The sequence below is a fragment of the Vigna radiata genome, chromosome 9 (assembly GCF_000741045.1).
Source record: "Vigna radiata var. radiata cultivar VC1973A chromosome 9, Vradiata_ver6, whole genome shotgun sequence".
Classification (NCBI taxonomy): Eukaryota; Viridiplantae; Streptophyta; class Magnoliopsida; order Fabales; family Fabaceae; genus Vigna; species Vigna radiata.
Window position 1 is genome coordinate 10,260,108 of NC_028359.1, and position 27,265 is coordinate 10,287,372.

At 30.6% G+C, this 27,265-nt stretch overlaps 3 protein-coding genes across 4 annotated transcripts in view; 1 reads left to right on the plus strand and 2 right to left on the minus strand.

Annotated features, from left to right (window-relative positions):
• Positions 1 to 836: 836 nt before the first annotated feature.
• On the minus strand, positions 837 to 9,166 carry LOC106773297. The gene is made up of 2 exons (XM_014660001.2): positions 6,586 to 9,166; positions 837 to 3,417 (listed from the first exon to the last, which is right to left on the minus strand). The coding sequence occupies exons 1-2, from the start codon at positions 9,022 to 9,024 to the stop codon at positions 877 to 879; spliced, it is 4,980 nt and encodes a 1,659-aa protein (XP_014515487.1). The 5' UTR covers positions 9,025 to 9,166; the 3' UTR covers positions 837 to 876.
• Positions 9,167 to 17,288: 8,122 nt separating this feature from the next.
• LOC106773298 lies at positions 17,289 to 18,815 on the minus strand. The gene is made up of 3 exons (XM_014660002.1): positions 18,000 to 18,815; positions 17,710 to 17,853; positions 17,289 to 17,531 (listed from the first exon to the last, which is right to left on the minus strand). Exons 1-3 carry the CDS (start codon positions 18,813 to 18,815, stop codon positions 17,289 to 17,291), a joined length of 1,203 nt encoding a protein of 400 aa, XP_014515488.1.
• Positions 18,816 to 22,280: 3,465 nt separating this feature from the next.
• LOC106774003 (gamma-tubulin complex component 2) overlaps positions 22,281 to 27,265 on the plus strand; it is a 10,023-nt gene continuing 5,038 nt past the window's right edge. The window contains exons 1-10 of one of the 2 annotated variants that reach the window (XM_014660783.2): positions 22,281 to 22,473; positions 23,184 to 23,318; positions 23,862 to 23,993; positions 24,586 to 24,669; positions 24,748 to 24,846; positions 24,965 to 25,056; positions 26,170 to 26,242; positions 26,327 to 26,479; positions 26,620 to 26,739; positions 26,854 to 26,907. In XM_014660783.2, coding sequence (XP_014516269.1) covers positions 22,411 to 22,473; positions 23,184 to 23,318; positions 23,862 to 23,993; positions 24,586 to 24,669; positions 24,748 to 24,846; positions 24,965 to 25,056; positions 26,170 to 26,242; positions 26,327 to 26,479; positions 26,620 to 26,739; positions 26,854 to 26,907 — 1,005 coding nt within the window. In that variant the 5' untranslated portion in view covers positions 22,281 to 22,410. Of the gene's footprint in view, positions 22,474 to 23,183; positions 23,319 to 23,861; positions 24,011 to 24,585; positions 24,670 to 24,747; positions 24,847 to 24,964; positions 25,057 to 26,169; positions 26,243 to 26,326; positions 26,480 to 26,619; positions 26,740 to 26,853; positions 26,908 to 27,265 lie in introns of those variants that run through there. The other variant, XM_014660785.2, reaches the window with a different exon arrangement.

Here is a 27,265-nt window from a genome sequence, read left to right on the forward strand (position 1 = left end):
TAAATATTAGTTATTGGAAATTAACGTGAAATTTATAAGATTTGTTTAATTCATTGTATAAAACACGCACTTGAATTATAATGAAACATGAATTCTAATAAAATAAATAAATTTCTCTTGAGTATAAAAATTATAAATAAAACTTAAAATTACATCAACCCTTCAAAATCATATAAATAGTTCATGTTAACTATATTATATAAATTTCTTATAATTTAATCTCTAATATTTTAAACAAAGTGGGACTAAAAGACAAACTCGCTTATTAACATAATTAGTTAGTGCCTAAAAATTTACTTTCTTAAATTTCAAGTTATAATTTTCATCACCATTTTATATTGTTCACTTCTTAAAATTCTTTAATTTCAATGATCAAATTTAATAAACTAAATATCATAATTTAAATTAAACAAAAATTACATAAACAAATAAATTCACTGGAGACATTCAAACATTTTCATGATTGAGATATAAAAAACAATATTGGTTTCAATTTCACTGATTCCAACAATACAATGAAGATATAGATCAATTTCAATAATTCCAATAATAAAATGAAGATACAGAGTACCCACAAAAAATCCAATCCTCTTAGATAAAAACACCAATCACAACAAAAGACCCACCCCGACCCATTTAAACTAACAAACTAACCTTCAAGAAACACTCATGATATCAGAGAAAGAAACCGAGAGAAGAGGAAAAATTCGTGTGGAAAACGTATGAAAAAGGAATTTGGGAGCTATAATTTAAATAATTTTAAAACTATTTTATCTCTTTGATATGTGTGAAATGAACGTAAAAGTATGATATGATATCATTACTCGTGAATCAAAGATGTTTTATTCTAGTGTTTCTTGAGGTTACATGAAGAAGTCACAGATTTTGAGAATCTCTACTAAATTGTGAGGGGAATGGTGGAGGTTCGACTTCTACAATACCTTCAAGCATCTGTGTCACTTTTCTCATGGTTGGTCTAAGAATTGGATCCTCTTGAATGCACCAAATGGAAATCATCACCAACTTCATCATGTTCTTTTTGTCATCCAATGCCTCCTTGTCATCTTTAACCAAGTGATCAAAAGTACCTCTTGAATAGCAATCACAAGCCCAATCAATTAGTATAACCTTCTCTTCCTCTTCTAGATCCATTTCTACATTTCTTCTGCAGCAAATGATCTCAAGCAACAACACACCATAACTATAGACATCCACTTTAGCTGTGATAGGCATGTTTTTAAACCATTCTACTGCCACATACCCCTTTGTTCCCCTTATGGCAGTGTTGGTTCTGCTTTGGTTCATCTTCAAGAGCTTGGCCAATCCAAAGTCAGAAATTCTGGCCTTATAGTACTCATCAATGAGTATGTTTTGTGGCTTTATGTCACAGTGGATAATCTGAGTGATGCACTCTTCATGCAAATATGCAAGTCCTCTAGCAACCCCAGATGCAATCTCTAACCTTAGTTTCCACTCAGGTTTCACCTCACTGAAAATAAGACTTGCCAAAGTGCCATTGCTCATGTACTCATAAACCAACAATCTTTCTTTTTCTGCCTCACAATAGCCTATCAACCGCACCAAGTTCTTGTGATGAGTGAGACCAATGACATGTAACTCGTTCTTGAACTCCATCTCAACCTGTTGGAAAAGCAAAGTGTTCAGCTTTTTCACTGCTATTGGAATTGCTGAGCCTATGTTTATGACTCCTTCATAGACAACACCAAAAGACCCTCTTCCTAACTCTTTCTGGAAACCATTTGTAGCTCTTTCAAGCTCCTCATAACAGAAGCAACGCAAGTTAGTTTCAAGGGCATTGGCACTTTTGCCGATTCCTCTAAGCTTCTTCTTGTACTGAAAGATGTAGAAAAAGCACATGCATAAGGCTCCAATAAATATGACATTGAGAAATGAAGAGCTTCCAAAAAGTACCCAAGCAACCAAACTCAAAGAGCTCTTACTATTCTCATTCACTTTCACTTGTGGAACAATCAAAGAGGAATTATCTTTCCTCACTTTGATGAAAGTCTTTGCACCATTAAGTCCAACATCAACTCTACCATTTGAAAGAGGCAACTTCTTCTTGAAGCAATCACTACCTGATTTGTAGATGGCAACTGCACACATACAATCTTCCAAACATGACTGTTCACATTGTTCTTCAGTAAAGGGTTTAAGAAGCACATAATCTGAAAGAGGCCAATCTGTATTTACCAACACCTCAAAATCATATCCAGCTGCATCTGCTTTTCCAATGAGTTCATCTTCTGCACATCCTTGTATGAAATCTGGCTTGCAGCTACCATAGGGGTCATTAGGGTCAACCAAAGAGTACCATTTTGGGCATTGACAACTTGGCCTTTGATTACTTCCCAACGTACACACACTATTGAACCCGCAAACACCACTACCTTCAGTGGCAAGCCTGCTGAGACAGATGTTATCTGGCTGAGACCAAACAGCACTCCATCCATCACTCCCAAACGAACTCTTTGAATGTTGATAGAGTGTAAACACACCATCAAAATTAAGAGTTGCTCTGAAGTAAGATTCATCAGTAGTAGAGGCTCCACTCCATGTTGACAAGTTGTATTTCTCACTGTTCTTCCTCAAAACATACACGTACCCTGATGGTTCAAACACCAAACGAATTCCAGGACTTGAGGTGTTGGACTCTTCAGTCCTACTTTCGTAGTAGTTTTCATTGGCATACCCAGATGGCGGGTTTAAAGCATGAATGGAAAGAATACCATCCATTTGAAGCATCATCTCAAACCTTCCTTCTGAGTAATTTAACTCTACAAATCTTGATGAAAGCTTCTCACCTTTTTCTAGAGTTTGTGTGGGCAACAACGTGTCCCTTGGATGCTTAAACGTCTCCCACACACCTTGATGATTTTCATTCACAAGAACAAAGTTTCCGTTGTCCTTTAAAAACCCGTGATGAACTTTACCACTAAGGGTCTTAGTTTTCCATAACAGATCACCATTTGGGGCAGTGAGGACTAATCCATCATCACCAGTGAGTTCAACCTTTGACCCCTTTGGAGCAGGAGTGTCTCCATTGGCATACCAAACTACAGTCTTGCCAGGAATCTTAGCATACCAAATGGAAAGTAAGAAATGGTCAGTGTCCTCAACTGGAAGAAACCCAAAGGCAAAGTGGCCAAGAGGTGAAACCACCCACGTTGAGGAGTTGCTGCTAGTTGTTTCTGCAAAAAGTGAATCACCAACAGTTATGTTTCTTCTGGTTTGGTTTATCTCACCAGAAGATGAAACTACCCATGAGGCTTTGATGGTTTCTTTCAGAAGAGACTGATCAATGATTTTACTGCTTCTGGTTTGGGCTACAACAAAAATGTTTAGCAGCACCATTGAGCAAAGAAGAAAGGCAAATAGAGATGAAACCATGACTAGCTAGAATCTGCTATATGTTCATTGAGATTTTGTTTATGTAAATCATGCAATATATGAACCAAATCTAGAACGTATCCAACACGAATGAACTAATATAGAACAAACTATTATTGCTTTCACTTTTTCTATCCATTGAATTCTACAAGTGTTCCACTTTGTCTACCATTTACTTCGTTTCACATTAGTCATGCTCTTCAAATAAATAAACCAATTAGAGTTCATCTTCGTAAGTTTAAGACATTAGTTTACTAAAATAATTTATATTAATCATCAAATCTTATATTTTCTTAAATTCTTAACACGTAAAAATAATAAAAAGAATATCTGAATACGATAAAAACCACATCATCTAATTAAAAAATATAAAATTCTGTGTCTTAAAAGTAATTCTTCATTCAATAAATTTAAAAGATAATATTATTAAAAAATATAAAATTTTATGAAGAGCATTGAAAAAAATATTACAAAAACTTCTTAAAATAATGTCATATAATAAAAAATATTAAATATAACATGTCATGATTGTGATTTTCTCATTTATTATCAATGGATTGGACACGTCTTTGAAAGTGAAAAAGTCTATTTCATTTGTTTGGTTAGCACAATGGCAAAGACCCAAAAGTACACAAGTCTATGCAGCCATGAATTTTAAAGTTTTAATATTTTATTTTATTATAAAACAGAATTAGGCATTTGGGTTCCATCCACAAGTCATTTAGGGCATCTTCATAAACATTTAGAGGAAAATTAAAAAAAAAAAAAAAAATCTTAGGAGTTGAAAAAAAGAAGTGATGGAGAGAAGCTAATAAGAAATAGTTTCTATAGTTTATTTTATAAATTAACTAATTTTAATTTGTAGAGAAAAGTATTTTCAAACATGGATTTAGAACCCATTTAAACAAGCTTTTTTATAAAAAAAAAGTTTTAGAAAGAAAACAAAAACTATAAATAAAAATTAGTTTGTCTACTAGTTAACAATACAAATTCAAAAAACTATGTGAAAAAATCTTATTAGAAGTTGGTTTAAACATTCTCTTAATTAACTTAACTTGTATAGAGTTAATCATTTTTTAGTTAGAAAACACAATTTTATGTATGCATAGTATGAATTAGTTTATGTTAAAAAAATTATCCACTTAAATGTCTAGTTAGTGTTAATTAGTAGATGTGAACGTTATCATTTGTTTGGTAAAACCATAACATTTTTTTTAATGTTTTAGCTTGCTTTAATTTAATTTTTATATTAGTTTAGATATATTTTTAATCAAAAATCAAATCAGAGAATAACGTGAGTATCTCTTCGTTAAAATTTTCAATTTTTTTTTCCATTTTAAAATATATTTTTCTCAAATTTTTCGAGAAAAAAGCAAAAAAAAAGTTTGATTGGTTGAATTTGTGAGTCTATACCTACCAAGCTGGTCAATATTAACCCTTCCACGAAGCTTTCCTTTATTAAAATGGCCCACTTAGATGTGGAAAAATAAAAGGGGTATTGAAGAAATCTGTGAATTATTTTGAAAATATTGTAAAAGAAAATAATAATTCTATATTTTCTTGTGTTTGTTTATTGTTTGTATGTAACTTTTTTATACAAGTACCAGTTTATATAATATTTTCTTTGCCGATTGAAAAAATTGTGCTTATTTTTTAAATGTAAAAATATCAATATCATAGATAATATAACAATAGATAATATAATAATTCTAATGCTAGTCTATCAAAGTTAGGTTGACATAACTTTCTGGATAATCTTATTTATATTTTTTGGAGTATAAAGTAAGGTGGGTCCTTATAGTGATGTAAATAATTTTTAATAATGTCTTGTACTTAGATGAGTACTTCTAAAACTTTTTTGGAACTATTTCTAATAATAACTTTAATACTTTTAATAAACATATAATTACCGTGTTAACATATAATTTATTTCTAATAATATTTTTTAATTTATTAAAAGAGAATATTACCTTAGAAATGAAATTGATTATTTAGCTTTTTGTGTTAGGTTGAATTTTGAAGGTTATATAGATAGGAGGATTAGTCAGCCCACAAAACTGGTTTATAAAATGAAATTTGCACTCCACTTATATATTATATAAATTGATCTTATATCTAGATGTGAGATTTTCGGTACACCTCCCCACACTGAGCTATATATATCTCCAGCGTGAAAATAAACATTAATGGAAAGGGCTAGCACATACGTAATAGCGTCTTGAAACTTAACTAAACCCCACAAAACCAACTTTTGAGGTTTACACTCCATTTATATATTATAAATTGGTCAATTTATATATTATAAATAGGTCTTTATTCCTAGTCAGTGTGTGACTTCTAACACACTCCCTCATTTCGAGGTATAGACATCTCGAACATGAAACTAGACATTAAAATGGGTGGTCCAATAGCGACTCGGTAGTGGGTACCAAATACTGATTATGTTTCTTCTCTGCATATTTAGGTGTATTTCAGATTAATTTTGCATTTCTCTAGGTAGATGTTCCTGCAGTGATTCTGTTCAATCATTTCCACAACACAGTATGATTGCATTCTCCATTTTCTTGCATATTATTCAGGTAAGTGTGTAAGTTCCCTTTTGTTACTAGTTTTTATGGTGTTGTAGTTGTGTATTGTCTTTACAACTTATTGGTAAATGGTCTCCAATAACAATTCTTTGTTCCATTTAAAAGGGAAAGCTTGTAAGAGGAGAATAAATTGCAGTGATACTTCCAATAATGAAGATTAGAGCCAAGGTTTAGAGGAGTATAATACCGATACTTAATCTCAGCATTTTGGGGGAAGAAAGTTTTGTATATGCTGTTTAGTTTTTATGTGTTCTTACAAAAATATTTAGAATTCTGATAAGAACTGCTATTTGAGAACCTTGTAAACTGCAAGATCAGAGTGTGGAATATTGAGTATAATTTGATAGTCACTGTTTTATTTCTTTTGCTAATATGGCATATTTAAGTTACACTTCCTCAATTCAAAACATAACAACTGGCTTATCAAACTAACTAGTTAATACAAAAGGGTGAATCGATCATAAACTCCAAAGTAGTTAATGCTGAAAGATCATAAAGCTTCAAACAGATAAACATACATATCTGCAAATCCTCCAGTTCACACTAGAATCTAGATAACATGGGTAGGATTAGCACCAACTGATTAGTTTAGGGAATATTGAACACTGATTTGTGAGGGGCATGGTGGCACTTGCACTTCAACAACACCTTCAAGCATCTGTGTCACATTTCTCATTGTTGGTCTAAAACCAGGATCCTCTTGCACACACCAAAGGGCAATCATCACCAACTTCTCCACTGTCTTCATGTCATCCAATGCCTCTTTATCATCCTCAACCAAGGCATGAAGAGTACCTTCAGAGTAGCACTCATAAGCCCATTCACTTAGGATTGCTTTGGATTCATCTTCTAACTCAAATTCCACACTTTTTCTGCATGAAACTATCTCAAGCAACAGCACCCCATAACTATAGACATCCACTTTAGCCGTGATTGGCATGTTTTTGAACCATTCAAGTGCAACATACCCTTTTGTTCCCCTTATTGCAGTGTTGGTTCTGCTCTGGTTCATGTTCAAAAGCTTGGCCAATCCAAAGTCTGATATTCTTGCAACATAGTAATCATCAAGGAGTATGTTCTGAGGCTTTATGTCACAATGGATGATCTGTGTGATGCACTCTTCATGCAGATATAGAAGTCCTCTAGCAACCCCAGATGCAATTTGTAGCCTCAGTTTCCAACTTGGTTTCTCGACATTAAAAAGAAGACTTGCTAAAGTGCCATTGCTCATGTACTCATAAACAAGTATCCTTTCTGATTCAGTCTCACAAAATCCAAGTATACGAACCAAGTTCTTGTGATGTGTGAGGCCAATGACATTCAGTTCATTCTTGAATTCCTTCTGAACCTCTTCCAAGAGAAAAGTGTTCAATCGTTTCACAGCCACACGAGTAACAGAACCTATGTTGACGACTCCTTCATACACAACGCCAAAAGCTCCCTTCCCTAGAACTTTGTCAAAGCCATCAGTGGCTTCTTCAAGTTCCTCATAAGTGAAGCAACGCAAGTTGGTCTCCACAGTAGTGTCAGTTTTTCCAGCTCTTCTAAGCCTCTTCTTATACTGGAAAACGTAGGAAGTGCTCAAGCAGATTGCAAAGACCAATATTAGATTGAGGAAAGCAGAACTGCCCAAAAGCACTGACAAAATCAAAATCAAAGTATTCCTATTGTTCTTCACAATGATTGTTGGAGGACTAATCAAGGAGGAATTGTCCTTCCTCACTTTCATGAAGGCCTTTCCACCATTAAGCGTGGGATCAACTCTACCATTTGAAAGTGGCAGCTTCTTCTTCCAGCAGCTGTCACCTAGCCTGAAAATGGCAACAGAACACATACAATCTTCCATACAAGATTGTTTGCATTGGTCTTCATTAAAGGGTCTTTGAAGCTCATAATCTGAAAGAGGCCAATCAGTATCTGTCAACACCTCAAAATCATATTGATTCTTTCTGTTACTAAGATCATCTTCAAAACATTCTTGTACAAAATCTGGTTTGCAGTTACCGTAGGGATCCTTAGGGTCAGTCAACACGTACCATTTTGGACACTGACAAGTTGGTTTCTTATCATCTCTTAAACTGCATATGCTATTATATCCACAAACACCACTACTCGCACCAGCAAGATAGTTCTTACAGATATTATCTGGATGAGACCACACTGGGGTCCAACCTCCACGGTCAGAAGAACCCTTAGGATATCGATAGAGTGTGAACACCCCATCAAAATCAAGAATTGCTCTAAGGTAAAATAGAGTGGTAGAAACCCCAGCACCATCTTCTGACAAATTATACCTTCCATTGTTCGCTCTCACAATATACATATCTCCTGAGCTATCAAACACCAATTGTGTCCCAGCACCAGAAGTGTTGGACTCGACGGTTCCACTTTCATAGTAGTTTTCATTAGAATACCCAGATGGTAAATTTATAGAGTGCATCACAAGATTACCATCATTTTGGAAAAATAGCTCAAACCTGCCCCTGTTGAAATCATTCTCCCTAAGCATAGAAGAAAGCTTTTGACCCCTTTCCAGAGTCTGATAGGGCAGCAAGGTGTTCCTATAATCCTTGAAACTCTCCCATGCAGTGTTGGAATCACCATCCTGAAGCACTAAGTTGCCAGTGTCATTAAAAGAACCCCCAGAAACTCTAGAACTGGTAACAGTATTCCATAACCGGTCACCATTTGGGGCAGTGAGCACCAACCCATCATTAGCTGTAAGCTCCACCTTTGTGTTCTTTGGTGCAGGCTTGTCCCTATTAGCAAACCAAACTATGGTCTTGGTTTGAATCTTTGCATACCAAATGCAAAGTATGAAATGATCAGTAGAGTCCTCAAGTGGGAGGAAACCAAAGGAAAAGTCACCAGAAGGTGATGAAACCAACCATGGGGCTGAGTCTTTTCCTGCAGTATGAGAATCACCAATAACCAAGTTGGTTTTGGTTTGGGCTACAACACTGATGAGTTGAAAGGGTAACAGAATCATTGAAAGGAAGAGCAAGGGAAGCAAAGGGGAAGCCATGGTTAGAATAAAGTTGGTCCTTACATTTAGTTGATGATAAATACAAATTAAAACAAAGACAAAGGAATGCACTTTGATGGTGATGAAAGTCTTTGTCTTTGCTGAATGAATGACCTGGACTAAAAGTAAGGCCAATCACACCCACACACCCCACAGCTACGTTTTGGAAATTTCTTCCTTCCTTACATTGACTATTGGAAACCATTGACCCACTTTTTGTACTAGTAAATTAATCTTAAAACAACTAAATCATTATTCTGGTCTCCAAAACTAAGCTTTATGTTGGAAAAAATATCTAAGAGATGAAAAAAATACCCAAATCCAAAGTATAAGTATATAAAGTAATTTTTTTTTAATAATTTTTAACAATAACTTAAAGAGAGAGAGAACATATATTTATATAAACATAAATATATGTTGATATAACTTTTATATAATATAATATAAGTTATTTATATTATATTATATAAAAGGTATTTATGTTTATTTTATCTTAAAGAAGTGAATAAAACCTAATATCTCCCTACATCTAAAGAGTTTCACTTAACAAAGGTTATATTTGAATTTTACTATATTGAAAAACAGGAAAAATACAATAAAAAAAAGGTTGAATTGTGTTTTGAAAACATTTATAATTTTTTTTAGCAAATACCGTTAATTAGACAACTGGTTTATACATTTATACAGGTCATTAACATATACAATTGACTTTTAATACTGATAGAAAATTTGAATGATATGCCTCATTTAATGGTTTGAACATGTGAGTGATCACAAAAAGAAAAATTAAAATAATAAAAAAGAATAAGACTTGAAATAGTCATTATAGGAAAAAAATAATTAAAATGATAAAAAATAATAACACTCACGATAAAGAAATGTCATTAAACTTAAAAATGATTTTACAAACAATACTCAATCTTATAATAACATACAAAAGAACGTGGAAAGATTAGTCATTAATCAATAGTCATTATTTGGAGTTGACAACAATAGAATATTTTTCCTATAATTGCTTGCGTAGTTACAATATTATTTTGGTCTCCAAAACTAAGTTTTATGTTGGAAAAAAAATATTTATGAAAGGGAAGAATACACAAATCCAAATCTTGGAAACTTTTGGTCTCTAATAATATCTCTTAGTAATTTTGGTTTTTATGTTTTACAAAATTTCATTTATTTTTCATAATTTTTGTTTTATTTTAAAAAATTAATTACTCATATTTTTATTAAATTATTAGTATTTTTTTCCGTTTTTTTTTTTTCTAATTTGATTACGGGTATTACTTGATTCCTCTGATTTTAATATGTCATGTTTAAAGGAAAACTATAAATAATTAACAGAAAGTTAAACAAAATTACGGATAATTTAAAATATAAAAAACAATTATATAAAAAAGGAATTAAAAAATAAAAATTACGAATAATAGTTACCATTAACCTTATAACTTAAAAGGTATTTATGTTAATTTTATCTTAAATAAGTGAGTAAAACCTAATAACTCGTGACATATAAAGAGTTTTCACATAACAAAGGTTATATTATATTGAAAAACAAGAAAAATAGAATAAAATAAAGTTGAATTATTCTTTGAAAACATTTATAATTTTTTAGTAAATTCAATCTTAAGGTGTTCTATTAGATATGACTAAGTCAAATCATTTGAGAAGAGTTTTTTTTTTTTTTTTTTTTTTTTTTTTTTTTTTAATGACAATGTTATCGACCTACACAATTGAATGATTTTTTTTTTTTTAAGAAAGGTATGACAATAAAAAATTTGAACATGTGTCAGTTCAAAGGTTTGAACAATGTCTGCTAAAAAAATTAAAATGATAAAAAAAAATACTTGGAAACTCTAATCATTAAAGAAAAAGAGTTAAAATGATATAAAAGAATAACATTTGCAAACTCGTATATTACCTAGAAGAAAAAAGATGTCATTAAACTTAAATGGTTTTACAAAAGAAAACTCAATCTAAATGGCACCATACAAAATAACAACAACGAAACATTTTTTCTAGTTACTTGTCTGTATACAATTATAACTTTAATTGAAACACTCCAACAACTAGGATGTTATTAAGATATTTAATAAAATTTATAAATTTCAAAATATTTTATTTTGCAATTATGATATTACTATTTAAAACTAAGGAAAAATGAAATTTTCATTTATATGTTTATTTAAACAATTAGAGCAAGATTAAAATATCCATAATTTAATTTAAAGGATAAATTATTTCACAATAATCTTTGTCTAAAACAAGTTCATTTACAAAACAAATTATTTTTTCGAAACAAACCTAAAGCTCCCCACCATTATATATCAACATCAATAACAACATCTACTTTCATTCATATATATATATATATATATATTCATCCATCCATCGCAATCAAACACACATGTAAGGATGAACTAATATAAATATCAAACATCATAACTAATAATATACATGAATAATAATATAACAATTCACTAAAATCTGTCATAATTCTAGTGTCTCAAAACACCATTCAATTTTATCAATTGTCAACCATTCATCATAAACTTATTGCCTCACCTAATATTTCAAAACATATTTTCATAAATAGACTTGTCATTTTAATTATGAGTCTCATGACTAGCCCTCATCTCTTTTAAATCTAGGCCTCATTTTCTTGATCGATACATTAGGGAGCTTTTTTAAAGTCCCTAACCCCTAAAACCCCATGAAATGGGTTGGGATAGGACCAGGATTAGATTAATCCCCTTGGTCCTCATGTTAGTGTGCATATGATGTAGCATGGTAATTTATTATGTTTGTGTTTAGATGTACACATCAAAAACTGATTGAAATTAAAATTGGTTTAGTTTATATTTTATTTATCATTGCATATGGGATCTATATTTAAATTGAAACATAAATGAGATTTCAAATGTTATACTAAACACAATTGAAAATGGAAGTTTTAGAAATAACTTAGAAGTTAAATTTAGTATACACATTTTATTTAATACAAATAATTTAAAACTGTTGAACTTGATATTAAACCATTCAAAATGAAACCAAACACACTAAAAATCTTTAGCATTGGCTTACATATTTGCATTTTCTTGCTTTTGGCTACAAGTCAAGTGGTACAAGTTCAAAGTTCTTTGTAAATTGTAGTTTTCACCTTTTCAATTTTTTTTTTCAGGAATTTGGTTAATTTGATGTATGGCTATGGTTGTGGATTAGTTATTTAGGAATTGAAAAACATGATATGATGTAAAGGCATTACATTTTTAAAAAATTATTGTAGTGCTAATACTTGTAGGCAATAGTTTTGTTTAAATATATATTGTTCTGCGTCATTTATTTTTATTATGATATAACTTATACATTTTTAGAGTTATTGATGTTCATTTATTTAAACATAAATTTCTAGGTTAAAGTATAAATGTATTGTTTCAATATTTGTGATTTATTATTATAATTTTTTTCATGCTAGAAAGGAAAGTTTATGTGCTGACGTTGACTCATAAGACTTCATGGATATTTAGTCTGTGAACTTTTTAATAAGGGATTTTTTTGTTCTTGTAAGTTTTTTTTACCCAACCCACATGGGATAGAGTCAAATCCTATGAGATAAGCTAATTTGACAAGTCTATTAACATTGGTGTCTAACCACACCATTAAATTTCATCAATTATCACATAACCAATTACAAAGCATGTTGTCTCAAACAATAGCTCAAAACATATCATCATATATTCAAATGTATTGTTACAAGTTCAAAACATATCATCATAGCAAATAATACAACCACCAATGATCTTAGCATTAACCAGGTTATAACTCTTACACGTAACTTACCAATAACCGCTCCACTTCCCTTACTCCCCCGGAGTCTTATGGGAGAAAGTAGAAGGTGTCACTTCCCACTACTCTCATTATGAGCTTATTCGACAAAGTTCACCTTTGATACAACTACATAGAGTTACCCATCCTGCTACTCCTTAGGATTCATACGGGTAGAGTGAACACTCACACTCACCACTAGAGACTAACATAGTAAGTACCCAACTTTCGATGGGTCACCATCACACAAGCATACATTTATATGTCATTACAATCATACTAAATAATGTTTACTCCACAATTTTGACTCAAAATAGTACATGACATAAAACATTGTTCAGGTGACATCCAACGCACCTAACCTAAGTTTAGTTGTATGAATACAACGACATGAAAAATGCTCCATAATGTAACCCTTTACCCTCTCCACCTACTTCTACCAGTGCAAAAACAACGTATAACGTCACGCGTTTAATGTCAAACCACTCAATAGTCAACGTTAAAAATGCAATTATTAAACGTCGTTTAGAATTGTAATTTGACGTAAAAGGATATAAAACGTCGAATGCCCGAGTGTTAGACGTTAAAAAATTAGTGAATTCAAAAAAAATTTGAGCAGGAGATTGAAAATTCATTCACTTTATCTTAGCGTGCGATACCCTTTTCTCTGCTTAAACTTTTCTCAAATGAAGTTTGATGACCATTACATGTAATTTTTCTTTCATTTGATACAAATGCATGTTAATTAACTACTTTAGGTATGATTTTCGTTTGTTTCCACCAATTATTTTCATGTTCTTTTCCTTCATAGGCGCATTCTGTTTTCTCTCTCACTCGTGACAACACTTTATTCCGATGAACCCACCTTTTAAAAGTTAGTTTTCGTTTTCGTTTTGAAGAACTTATTTTTTGATAACTTGTTTGTTAATTTTTTTTTGTTGAACTTGTTTGTTGTTGTTATTTGGTTGAACTTGTTTGTTATTAATTTTTGATTGAACTTGTTTGTTGTTTGATTGAACTTCTTTGTTGTTTATTATTGTTCTTTGATTGATCCTATATTACTGTTCATAGTTCATGTTTTATAAAATACCAAAAACTGAAATTTGTTGTTTTTATACTTTTCAAGTCTCATGGAGTTGTAAAAAAAATCACAATTAATTAAAAATAATAATAAAAAAATTATTAACGTCGTATATTGACAAAATTCGACGTTCAATTAACGTCGTATATTGAATAAATTCGACGTCAAATTAACGTCATATATTGATAAAATTCAACATTAAATTAACGTCAAATTTTTTAAATTCGACATCTATTTAATGTCTCTTAATATGACGTCGTTCTCGAATTCGACATGAAAGACAAAAAATATTTGATGTTGTACGCTGTTTTTGTACCAGTGTTCCTTTCAATATTTATCCTTACCTTAAAAATATCCTCTTATAGTCCCAAATTCCAAATATTCTATATATTAAACTCTAAATTTATTCCATTCAATTCTTACTACTCAACCACTCATTAATTTTCTTAATTGATTCAACTTTCTTAACTTAATGATGGAAATCATCCTAGGAGCTTGATGGGACCCATGCAGGAAGCTACAACTTGAGTTACGACTAGGAGAATGAAAGAAGAAGAAAGACTTAAAGGACCTCTAAATCTTATGGAGATGATGTTTTCAAGCTTGTACTTCCCTTCTCTTAAACCCTGTAAAAATGTACATAAATCTTTTTCTCTGAGTTTTGTATTCTGGCCAAGTTATCTTGCCTTTTTTTTAGACTTGTCTCCATCTACGCTTAAATGAAATCTCTTTAAGTTTAATTTCCAACAAAAGAATAATTATCTCATTTGGACTTCTATGAAGAATATTATCAGCAACATAACTAGCAAAGGTCTGAGTTAACATGATGAATGACCTTTTTGGGCTGAAACCTTGATTAAGGCCTAATTGGACTTGATTTGGACCTTGAAGAAAGCCTTGAACTTAAAAGGGAGAGCTTTGGCTGGTGAACTTAAGGAGAGACTCTCATACCTTGAACTTAGATATTAGTTAGAGTTAGTTGAAGGGAGAAGCTCCATTTTATCCCTTTGGACAAAGGAACTTCTGAGTTGCTTTCAAGTACTTTTTCTTTCTTAAGGATACAACCATAACCAATCATGATCACATACGTATAAAAGTAAACAATATGAACTTTCTTTACAACATTAACACAAACACAAACAAGAAATAGAACATGAATAATTAACACCCTTACCTAAATTATTACTTCGTACTCTGTATTGGGTTTTCATTTTCCGGGAAAAAAAAAAGAAGCAAAAAGAGCAATACAATTTATAGTCGAAGAATGCTAAAAGTCAATTGTAATAATGAAAAATCTAGTTCATCAAGTTACAAAACACAATGGTATTAAATAAGCAAGTTCAACTTAAGTGCTACAAGACAAACTATCAAGTTGCTCATACATTTGCTTCTCAGTCAACTTTGAGCAATCAAAATTTATTGAATTGCTGAAATTTGGACTAAGAAAGAGTGTTGAATATACAATTCCATATTCTACTTATATTCATATTTAACATTTATATTCAATCAATTAAAAATTAAAATAAAAAAAGTAAAATTTAACTTAAGAAAAATTATTCATTTAAACGAAAGTATGATCGAGCACGGATTGCATTTTAATCTATTTTTTGTTTGAACAAAAATAAGATAAAAATTTCTATCCTATCTTTTATTTATGTCGTGCTCAGATTTTTTGTACCATTGTTCCTGTTCCACTCTCAGGTGCAAACTTTCATACCTAATCCTACGAATGTCTATGTTTAGTGGTTTACATTCATGTCATTTATTCTAAAATTTTAAAATTATAAGAAAATTCGAGTTCAAATTCTAAATCAAGAAAAAAATATATTTCTAACATTTTTTAAATCCACCCATCATATCATCATTAACAAAAAAAAAACGGCTTGAAAATTCTAAGCGTGATTTCATCTCACACATAGGATAGGAAATACTTTTAATTAAAATTTTATAATTGAAATTCAAAATATAGGATATAAAATTTTATAGGACTACTTAATTATTCAAGTCATTTCATTACTTTATTTACAAAGGTTTGTAATAATTAACTTATCCATGTTGTAAGAATATGCATGAGTAGTTTCAATACATAAGATAAATAAGATAAATAATAAAAGGTATTGCGACATTAAATTATTCAATATCTTATATAAATCAATAACAATATTATTGTACACCAAAATTATTGCTAACAAAAAAAATGTATTTATTTAAACAGGAGTAAAGAAAAAATATTTATTCCTTTTTAATTTTGTATTTACTTCTTTTTCTTCAAGTTCATTTATGTGTGATTTGAAATTCATTTTGCACAAATCTTTTTAGGAAAATGATATTTTAACACCATTTTTTGACACCATTTTGGCACTGCACATATGTCAAAATGTGATTGGACGATTTCAAATTAAAAAAGTTGAAATAGGAATATATTTGGAAGAAAAAAACCAAAGTTTATTTTTTTAATTTGAAATCGTCCAACCACATTTTAACACATGTACAATATCAAAATAACATCAAAAAATAGTGTTAAAATATCATTTTCCATCTTTTTATTGTTGTCAAACTCAAATTTGTACACGGTTCACAACATCTTTTAAATTATAAGCTAAATTAGGAGGCTGTAGTTTTCTTAATTAGTGTACTATTAGCATAACAATGTTTATAAATTCCAAACAATGCATCAACCAAACACTATAACATGGTCATAAACTAAGTTGTTGGTTAAAAGTAAAACAACATTAATACACATAGTAATACCTCGGAACTGATGTCTATTACAACTATCCTTTAAATTAAAACTTAATTTTAACAATGATGCATTAAGATAGTTAATTTCTTAAAAGGATATATAATTTATTAAAACATTTATTACTAATGAATACAAGAAGTGACAAGATTTTAACAAGTTTATCTATACAAATAATCATCCTAGATAATTTTATTCAGCTTTTACAAAAAGTTAATTATATGAACCTATAGATGTCAAAAAAACAATAGTTTGCATCATACAAGAGAAAATGTATTCATTTCCAGTTTTGTATTTATTTCTTTTTCTTCTTCTTTACTTTGGTGTGATTTGAAATTAACTCTACCGAGCCTTCTATTATTAATGGATTCAAATTGACACTTTGTTCACAAAATTATTTATTTTTAATTTATAAGCTCAATTAACATAAAAATATTGTATACGTACCATATAACCCATTAAGAGAACACAATAATTAAAACATAACACAATTAGTGGATTAAAATTAAAACAACATTAATACACATTGTGATGGAGATCGAGAATTGGTATTGATGTATTCCAATTATACTACAAATCATATAAGTCATTACGTAATGATAAGTAACTAGTTTCACGTTAAATTTCCTTCAAATACTTGTTTGGTATTTGTTCTGCCAAGTAAATGTAGAAATGCCCCATAGCTCCAGTTCGAAACTTGTTTTCATATACGGATTCTAGTGTTAGAATTTCTCCATCTGCGATTTTGATGGAACCGGGTTTTGGATAACAAACTGACATTCCAACCAGGTAACCCTTTTCATTTCCTGCTTCTTTTCCAGTTCCGTATTTTGGATTTGAAGTGCATAAAACCCTTCCATCCTAAGATAAACATAATCATAAAAAATAGAGATGATTCAATAAACTATTTAATTTTTTATAAAGATATATAACTACCAACAAGATTTAATTCCTGATGAATATATGAATTAGGCAAAATTTAACGTAAGTTTATCTACATGATATAGCTTGTATGGGAACAACAAATATCAAATATTACCTGTCCATATAGAGTAACATTGACAACACTAGTGTGCATATGAGCAGTGCCATATATAAGATAACCACCTTTTGTCATTGGGATGTCCGCTTTCTTAACATGAGGGAAGTCATTGTCATGATTTCTCGGGATCGTATACTCTGCCTATAACAAATTAAGGAATTTATTTTACTCACATACGGATGAAAAAAGCAACTAATACCCTGATATTTTTTGTTTGGAAAATAAATTAGTTTCAAAAGTTTGATTATAATTTGTAAAGTATAGTATGTATTGAATAAATCATCTACCTGACAATCATGAATTGATGTAGAACCATTTGATCTTACACGATCAGTTGAATCAAGTATGTAGAACTTAAGAGGCACTNGGTGTTCATCCCAATCAACCCACCTTATTTTGTATCTTAGGGAAAGCTTTCTTGTTGGGCCACGAAAACCATTTCTTAATTTGCATTGTACGTTATCTTGACAACAAAAGAGTCCTCCTTTATAATTTCTAGACAANAATTGACCATNAATNCCCGTCGTGACATTGTAAAAGTCCTTTGGGAGATTCATAAGCTTACACCTACACTCTGTACAACCTTTTCTATCATGTGTTCCACGTGTATCAATAACCATGATGCTAAACAACCATTTTTCTTTAAATCCATGCTTTATTTTTGCAGCATTACCTAATTCAACTGCAAAAGGATCTGGAAGATTTGAAGGTGTTCCTCGTGATTCTCCTCCCAAGCCCCAATAATGTGGAAGTAAAAAACCTTGGCATGCACCATCATTTCTTTCAAATTCGATACCATTACGAAGGTCGTGAGATTGTTTAATGTAATCTGACATGGTAATGTTTTCAATATATTTTACAGCAAACCAATGATGAAGGTAAGTTTCATACAAAGGTACCGAATTACCAACTTCATCAACCACTTCAACATCAAAACTCTTGACCCCAATGTGACCCCTTGGAAAGTCAATATCTAATAATGTTTTCACCGCAATTTTTCCTGATCCCACTTCAAATTTTTCAGAAAAAAAAATAGCTGACTTTATATGATTTTCACTAGACTCTAAAACAACTGAGTGGGTTGTGTCAGAAAGCAACATCATTATTGATAATAAAATCATTGCTACTTTAGAGATACTCCTCATATTAACCTACAAAGAATTCGTTGCCATTAGCCATGAAAATATGTATATAGGATCATTCTTTTGACAATCACGTAGATAACTTTAAATATAATGAGAACATGTGAATTGGATATAACATTGAAATGAAAAGGTAAAGTGATAGAACATTGATAAGAAAAAATGCATACCATATAAGAAAAAGATAATGCGTTGATCATGGCGATGATTTGTTATTAGATGAGGATGTATGATCTTTCCAATTTCTAAGGGAGTAAATTTATACATATATGAAATTAATTACTAGTTTTATATATGATGGATGACTAAATAATGATATACCTGGCATAACTGAATATTAAATTGATGTTGGCTGTCTCTATTTAGTTAGATGTATAAGGTGTTTGATAATGTATTTAAACCTAAATTGACATGAATTGACCTAGTTTTACATATTACAAAACTATTTGAAAACTTTTGTAACTATTTATGGATGTAAAAACAACTTACTAATGATTTGTTTGGAGAAACTTGACATGATTTCACTTTTGTAGGTTTTTTTTTTCTTAAATAAGAGTAATTAGTTATTTTATTTTATGACAGTAAAGTGTTGGAGTAAATTATGCTTAAGAGATGAAAATAAAAATATGAGTTATGTAAATTTGACAAAAAAGAAGTTCATTCAAATAAACCAATAAGAAAGAGAAAAGAAATATTTTAATAACATTAATTAAAGGTACTTTAATACGTAGCATATATAAAAGAAAACTTTTTACATGGTAATAATTAATATATATGAAGAGAGAATGTTGATTGAATATGCTTATATTTTGTTTATTGCTATTCATAGTATTGTAGTAAGACATAAAAATAATGTTTCTATATGATTTACATATATTTTACTTACCTCTAAAATTATATAAGTTAAATGTATATTATGATTATACTTTAAAAATTGATTGTTGATTTGTTTTGTCCTTGAATCATAACTACTAGAAACAAATATGTTTATAGCAAAACTACTACCAAGAACATAACCTTGCTTTTTTAATTAAAATAAACAAATAATAGAACACAAAGGTTATGTAATGTTTTATGTACGAATGCTGAAAAAGTAAATTTTAAATCCGATATACATGTTGCTCAATGTAATGCGACTCAGTAAAATGGACAACATATGAATAAAATAAAACAAAAAAAATGGATATACAACAATCAATTTATGAAAATATTTTTTGTGTAAAAGACGAACATGCATAAAATAATCATTGGCACATACTTATTACTAAAAAGTACTTATCCAAAAGAGAAATTGACATATTGAACAAAACGAGAACATAAATTTTTGTAAATCAATCTTATCAAAGTTACATTGGCTTTTAAAAAATATCACTCCTTTTATGGTTTAAAACCTTGAATTAGAAAAAAGAAACATTGTTCTTTGTTCTTTGACTTTGTACTCACTTGGGGTTTTTGAAATAATAAGCAAATAGAAATAACTTTACCAATCATAAGGTTTAATTTATAATCCTAAGACACCACTAATCTTTCTTTACACTAAGAGTTTTTCATTGTTGTCTCTTTTCTTCTCCCAAAATGTCAATCTCATTTCTTCTTTTGTTTTCTCTCTTTCATTTAGAGTTTATAGGGTTTCTAAACACAAAACCACCCATTTCTCTATTAATATTTATGAATCCACTCAACTTTATCTCCTACTTATAATAATACATTTTATTTTAATTTATTATAATGAGACTATCAATAATATAATGTTACGTTGTCAAAATTTGTACAACCATATCTTGTCTCAACTCAAGACTAGAACATCATATGTGGTCTCCTTTAGCCACCCTTTTCTAGTGTTGGTCCAACCTCTCAAGAGAACCATCAAACACCTTTATCCCATCATAAATACATATTAACTGAGTGTTGAGAGTCTCATATCGACTAGAGATAAAGTCAATTAATAGTATATAAGTGGGTGGAAACCTCACCTTACAAACCGGTTTTGTGGTGTTGAATTAGACTTAAAGTCCACTTCTTAATAATGAGAGCATCCTCTTTGTCCACCCCTTGCTTCTACATCAAACTCACTTTCACAGTCTCATCTTTATACTTTGGCCCAACCTAGCTTGAGAAGAAACCTATCCGATGTATTATTAAATTATGAAACATAAACACAAATGTATACTTGTCTTATGTATGATGTTTAATTTGAGGTAATGAAGAGCTGATAATTTATGAATTGTGATTTGATATGTTTTATTAAGTATTGAAAGCTACAAAAATATATTTTTTATCATTAAGATGATCTAAATGAATTGAGATATTAAATGGTAAGAAATTAGAAAAAGGTTTATTGCATATTTAATGAGTTCATATATTTTGGATACCATAACACATAAAATTAAAATATGTTATGAAGGTCTTTGTATTTTTTATACGACTTAGTTAATATATGTATCCATATGTGATGATTACATATATGCTATTGATACGACTCAGTATATCATATTTTATATACTATTTAAAAATTTTATTTTAAAAATTTATAAAATATATATTTTTAAATATTTGTAAATATCCATAAAATTTTAAAATATTCACAAATAGTATATAAATGAATATTTGCACGAGTGCCAAGCAGATAACAAACATATTTTTTTATTCCATCCCTAGACATTACACACTCTAAGTCACTAGTTTTATTTTTTAAATTTAATTCATAGATTTTTGACTTTATATTTTAACAATATGTATTTGGTACACAGCTAAATTTTTCGCACATTTTATTTCTTTATATTAATGTAATTGAATATTATATTTAATATATTCATTTAAGAAACTTCAAGAATAATTTAATCAATCAAAATATGAAAAATAAACATATAAAACCAAAAACCGAACCAAAAAGTTATAAACTCTATAAAAGCTGGGCATTAAAATAAAACAATAAATCAACCAAAATTATAAATAATAAATTAAGAAGTAAGTAAAATTACAAGTTAAACAAGTTTTGATACCTTTACTCTCTTTTTCTTTTCAAAATTAATGCTTTTAAAAAAAATTAGTGTGTTTAATATCTAAAATTTAATTAATCAACTAATTCCATCATGAAACTTGTAACTTTTACATATACTGTGGTGATATGATACAGATACAAATTTCAAAATAATTAATTTCTTTTGTACCAAAAACTTATTTAATTAAATGAATATAATATATAATATATAACATTTGTTGTTCTATTCAATTTAAGAGAGATCGGAATTTCTAAAATAAAAATATTATTCTTTTCTTTCTTCAATTTATTAAATTTTAAAATCTCAGTCTCTTCATGAAACCAAACATATCATAGAAGTTATGGTTAAAAAAGTTGGTTTCTCGTTTAAACTCCTTAATTTGATCGTAACTCCTTTCCTCTCTATGGCTTATACAAAATTCGAATTCAAAACACAAGAGTGAAAGAAGTGGGTATATATAAAAGGAACCCTTAAACAAACTTCATTCTGTCCCACTCTTTTTCCTCGCATTTCTTCACTCTTCTTTTCTTCTCCGATCTATACACTTATCTGAAATGAACCAAACCACCGTCGCCAACTTCGAAAAACCAATAGGATGCTACTCTCCATCGGTTCAAGTAATTATCATCTCTTCACCTATTCCTGCTATTTAATTGCTCGCGTGTTGATTTTAGGAACTAAATTAACTCGAATTCGCAATGTTAGACTTAAGCATTGTTCGATCGATTTTCGTAACTAAATCAACTAGAATTCGCAATGTTAGAGAGAAGCATTGTTCGATCCACTGCTTTACTTTGTGTGTGTGTTTTTCTCTCATTTGTTGTGATTGGTTGCGGAGTTCCGTTTAGGTCTTGGCTGTAGCGTCAGGTTTTGTTCTTGTTGGAATTTTTGTTGCGTGGATCGGCTCATGTTGTGGACAATTTTGACCTAACGTGAGGAGGAAATTTAAAATGTGAAAATTAAAAACTAATTTCACTGGAATTTTGTGTATTTGTTTTGTTTTAATAACTTTTGTGTGTTAAGGTGCTAGGAATTCAGAGAATTGGTTTCCGTAGTGCCGCAGAGTGATGGAGTTTTCTTTATTATTCGTGATTTTTTTTGTTATAAAGAGTTTTTGTAGTAGCAAGTGCCGAATGCCTGAATCTGTTCTGTGCACAAATTAAGAGAAGAAGGATTTGATTTGTTAGTTGTTGTGTATCAATGCATGTGTAAATTTTACTTTGTGTAAGTTTTCATTTCAAAGTACTTAATGTGTAAGCATTTATTGTCAGATTAGGGTGTCATGCTTTAGAAGTTTCAGCTGTGCTTGTTTTCTTCTGAAATGTAGGAGCTTATTGTTATTGATGATGTGCTCTCGGCCATGGTTGGCATTGAAGGTCGGTACATCTTAATAAAAACAGTTCGAGGAAAGAATGATGATATTTCTTTCCTGGTCGACCCATCAATGGATTTGGCCCTGCAGGTGAGATTTATCATGATTTTTGTGACCGTATTTTGAGCTGCAATTTCAACATTAGGTGTTAAAACTTCGCATTTTTCAGTTGCGAACTATCCAAGCCAAATTGGAAGTGCTCTTTACTCAACTTTGGAGGGTGTTCAATATATACAGTATCGTGTTGTTTAACTAGAATTTTCTTTCAACATTTGTAACTTGTAAATGTTATTATTTTAATGCCATAGACTGCTGTTACGGAATGTGAAGCATCTATCTTATAAATCAAACAATGCATTCTTTTACTGAAATTTATATCGTATTTTTGGCAGAAGTTTAAATAAAAAGGTATCAATTTTTTTCTAGCAATAATGATTTTAAGTTTTCACCACCATTTAAAAGTTTAACCTGCAATTGTAATTGGGCCCCCAAATTGTGGATGCAATGAAGACACAAAGGGGGAAGCTAAAGTAAGCGGAACGAATGATAGAACTATTCTCTAATAATGTAACTTTAGATAATGTTGATGATGAACTTCATGTAACTGTTTCTGAGACAGTTTGTATGTTGCAGGAATTGGCAAAACGGATATTCCCCCTTTGCAAAAGTTTTTTGTTGATTGACCAGTTTGTGGAGTCAAGGTCTCAGTTCCAGAATGGTCTGGTTAATCATGCCTTTTCTGCTGCATTGAGGGCTCTTCTTCTCGTAGGTTTTCCTGAATAGTGAGTCAGTTGGTCTTACATTCTGCATGAAATGTCTATTCATTTTTGTAGCTGGAAGTTGTTGTGCCATGTTTTGAATGTTTCTTGTATTGTGTTTTCTATTTCCACAAGGTCTACGTATTGGGAACAATTCCCTGTTCCTTATTTCTAAACAAAAAATACAAAGGTGAAATTAATTAACAAGAAAGAGTGCAGAGGTGAGAACTCAAAAATGAAGGAGGTGGGTGAGTACCAGATATGGTTTTTGTCTATCATATATTATTGTATTTGGAAGCAGCCAAAGCTGGCCATAAAATTTAGCATAAAACTGTAATTAGAGTAAACCTACAAGTGATAATTTTTAGGTAGACTCAGTTGATTGCCATTTTGTTCTGTATTCTTGTGCCTTTTTGGTTGGAGTTTCTTCTTCCAACTTAGAAATGATTAGATTGAGTAAGCTAAACTGATTGTAGTAGGCAATAATTAGTAACAGAGTGTTGATGGTTTCATTTATTGCAGTTCTGTAAAATCATATTGCTTTGAATAAAATACACTAGTTTAATAAGAACATACTTTTATCATCATGGGGTTACCAGGATTACCAGGCTATGGTGGCTCAACTTGAACACCAATTTCGGTTTGGGAGGCTTTCTCTTCAAGGATTGTGGTTCTATTGTCAGGTACAGATTTGTCTGTCTAGATTTCATGTAAATATTTGCCAAATGCTTTCTAATGGTTATTTCAATGATATTTTTCAGCCCATGATGAGGTCAATGCAGGCATTGTCCATTGTCATACAAAAGGCTTCGGTCAACAACATTTCTGGTTCAGCTGTTCTTAACTTACTGCAGAGCCAGGTAATGAAATTCCCTTGCTATTGTTACCATTCTCTGTATAATTCAACATTTCATTTGGTTTCATGAGTAAGGTTTTTATACTCTTAATTCTCTCTACTATGGCTTCTATTGTATCTAGGCAAAGGCTATGGCTGGGGACAATGCTGTGAGGTTGATGCTGGAGAAAATGACACAATGTGCAAGTAGTGCTTACATGAGCATATTAGAAAGGTGTCTCCTTGCTCTTCATCCCTCCCTATCAAATATATAGGTTGCTTTCTGTAATTCTATTTATCAATTCTGATAATGTATCTATAATTTTACCTGTATCTTCTTCACAAGTGATAATAGTAAAACTCATAATAGTCAATGCCTGTATTCAATAATTACAGTTGCGTACTCAGACATATATTACCCTTTTATTGATCAAATTAGTCTGGCACCAAATTTCCATGGAAGATATTTTTTAGTTTTTGGGCATGGAAATTATTGAAGGAAGAAAGTAGAAATGTATAAAATTGAGGTGGATGTTGGTTAAGTAATTATTGTCTTTTCATTGGTTTGGATGTTTATAATAACAGGTATATTTTTTGGCATAGGAGTGGAGGATCATTGTTTTCTTTCTCATCCTATTCACTCCCTTCATCATACAAAAGGAGCCTTCCTTTCTCATTCGCCCCTCCATAATCTTGATCCTTGCACAAGACCTTAGTCATATTGTCCAATCTTCCTCCCCATCCCCTCTTTTGGTCTGTTGACCTGTTGTATAATATTGAATAATATTTAATCTACGTAACCTTGACCTGGTCATTAATATGTGGGAAAACCATACACCTAATCAAAGTTAATGCTCAATTTTTGTGAGCTTTTTCATTGTATATTGGTTCAGATCATACTTATACAGTCACAATATCCAAGCTTCGAATCTTCCTTTTCAATTGCTTTGCAACGTATTGTTTCTCTTGGCTAATCATGCAGCTAGCTTTGTTACTTCTGATGTTTGTGGCATCTGAAACTACGTGAACAATGTGTTCAAGCTTGTTTTCCCACTAAGCCCAGTGTTTTTTTATCAAATTCAGTTTTATTTGTTCTGTTGGTCAATTACCCTCGATTTCTAATTTGCTTTATGAATGCGATGAAGACATTTCTTTTTGTTTTCCTATATTGGGTGATACATGAACATCAGTCAATCCAAATGTTTACACAAGTCCTTTGGTGCAGTAAAAAATTTAGCACTTTCATATAAAATTTATCATAGTGCTGACTGCTCTTGTTATTAAGCTTTAGTTGACTCTATTTAGGATTTGATTTTCTTGCAAATTTGGGTATTGAACAATACTGCAGATGGGTTTATGAAGGTGTAATAGATGATCCTTATGGTGAATTTTTCATCGCAGAGGACAAATCTCTTCAGAAGGTAGATCAACATCTTTATCATGAATAACTGTCCAAAATATCGAAACCTGTTTTTCATATAGTCTCAGTTTAAATTTCTCTATAGGAGAGTCTCACCCAGGATTATGAAGCTAAGTATTGGCGACAACGTTACAGTCTTAAAGATGGAATTCCTAGTTTCCTTGCAAATATCGCAGGGACAATTTTGACGACGGGAAAATATTTAAATGTCATGAGAGAATGTGGGCACAATGTTCAGGTTTGTCACTGTTTTGTTTGTACTTTGTATTTAGAATTAATTTTTTGTTTTCCTTGACTTAAGATCAGATGTTGGTAGTAAAAATATTTTATTGTTTTAAAAGTCATTGCTTCACTGAATATAACTACTTTTTACATTAGGTCCCTCCATCAGAAAATTCAAAACTTATGAGTTTTGGATCAAATCATCAATATCTTGAATGTATTAAGGCTGCTTATAACTTTGCTAGCAGTGAACTCTTGAATCTCATTAATGATAAGGTGAGTTTTAATATAAATATGGTGACAAGTTTCTCAGCTTACATTCTAATACTTTTGCAATAGTTATTATTAAAATATCCAACTTGTGATGGTAAAATGTGTTTTTATGTTTAGTATGATCTTACGGGAAGGCTACGGTCAATTAAACACTACCTTCTTCTAGATCAGGTATGATCATGATCATCTTTGTTAATTTTGGTGACAATAATTAGCTATGTGTGCAAAACAAAGCTAGCTAGCTATTAATTTTTTAGGTGATAAATACAAAAATATGACACTTTCTTTTCACTTATTTTTCATCTCAAACTCTTGAAAATACAAAGTATAGTGACATTTTTTGCAATTATTAACAAGAAATATCAATTGAAAATGAAAAGAAAAAGCAAATCAAATGCTCCCTAAGCATAATTGACCTTCATTTGAAGGCATAAGTTTTGTTGGAAGTTCCACATCGATTAGAGAAAAGGTCAATTTAGAATATATATACATATATATATATATATATATATATATATATATATATATA

Bases quoted from the DNA above. Each gene is read 5' to 3' on its own strand.
- LOC106773297 (XM_014660001.2), bottom strand. From the start codon at position 9,024: ATGGCTTCCCCTTTGCTTCCCTTGCTCTTCCTTTCAATGATTCTGTTA. The intron at 3,418-6,585 runs TAATCAGTTGGT...AGCAGATTCTAG, and splicing joins GTGTTCAATATTCCCTAAAC to CTAGTCATGGTTTCATCTCT.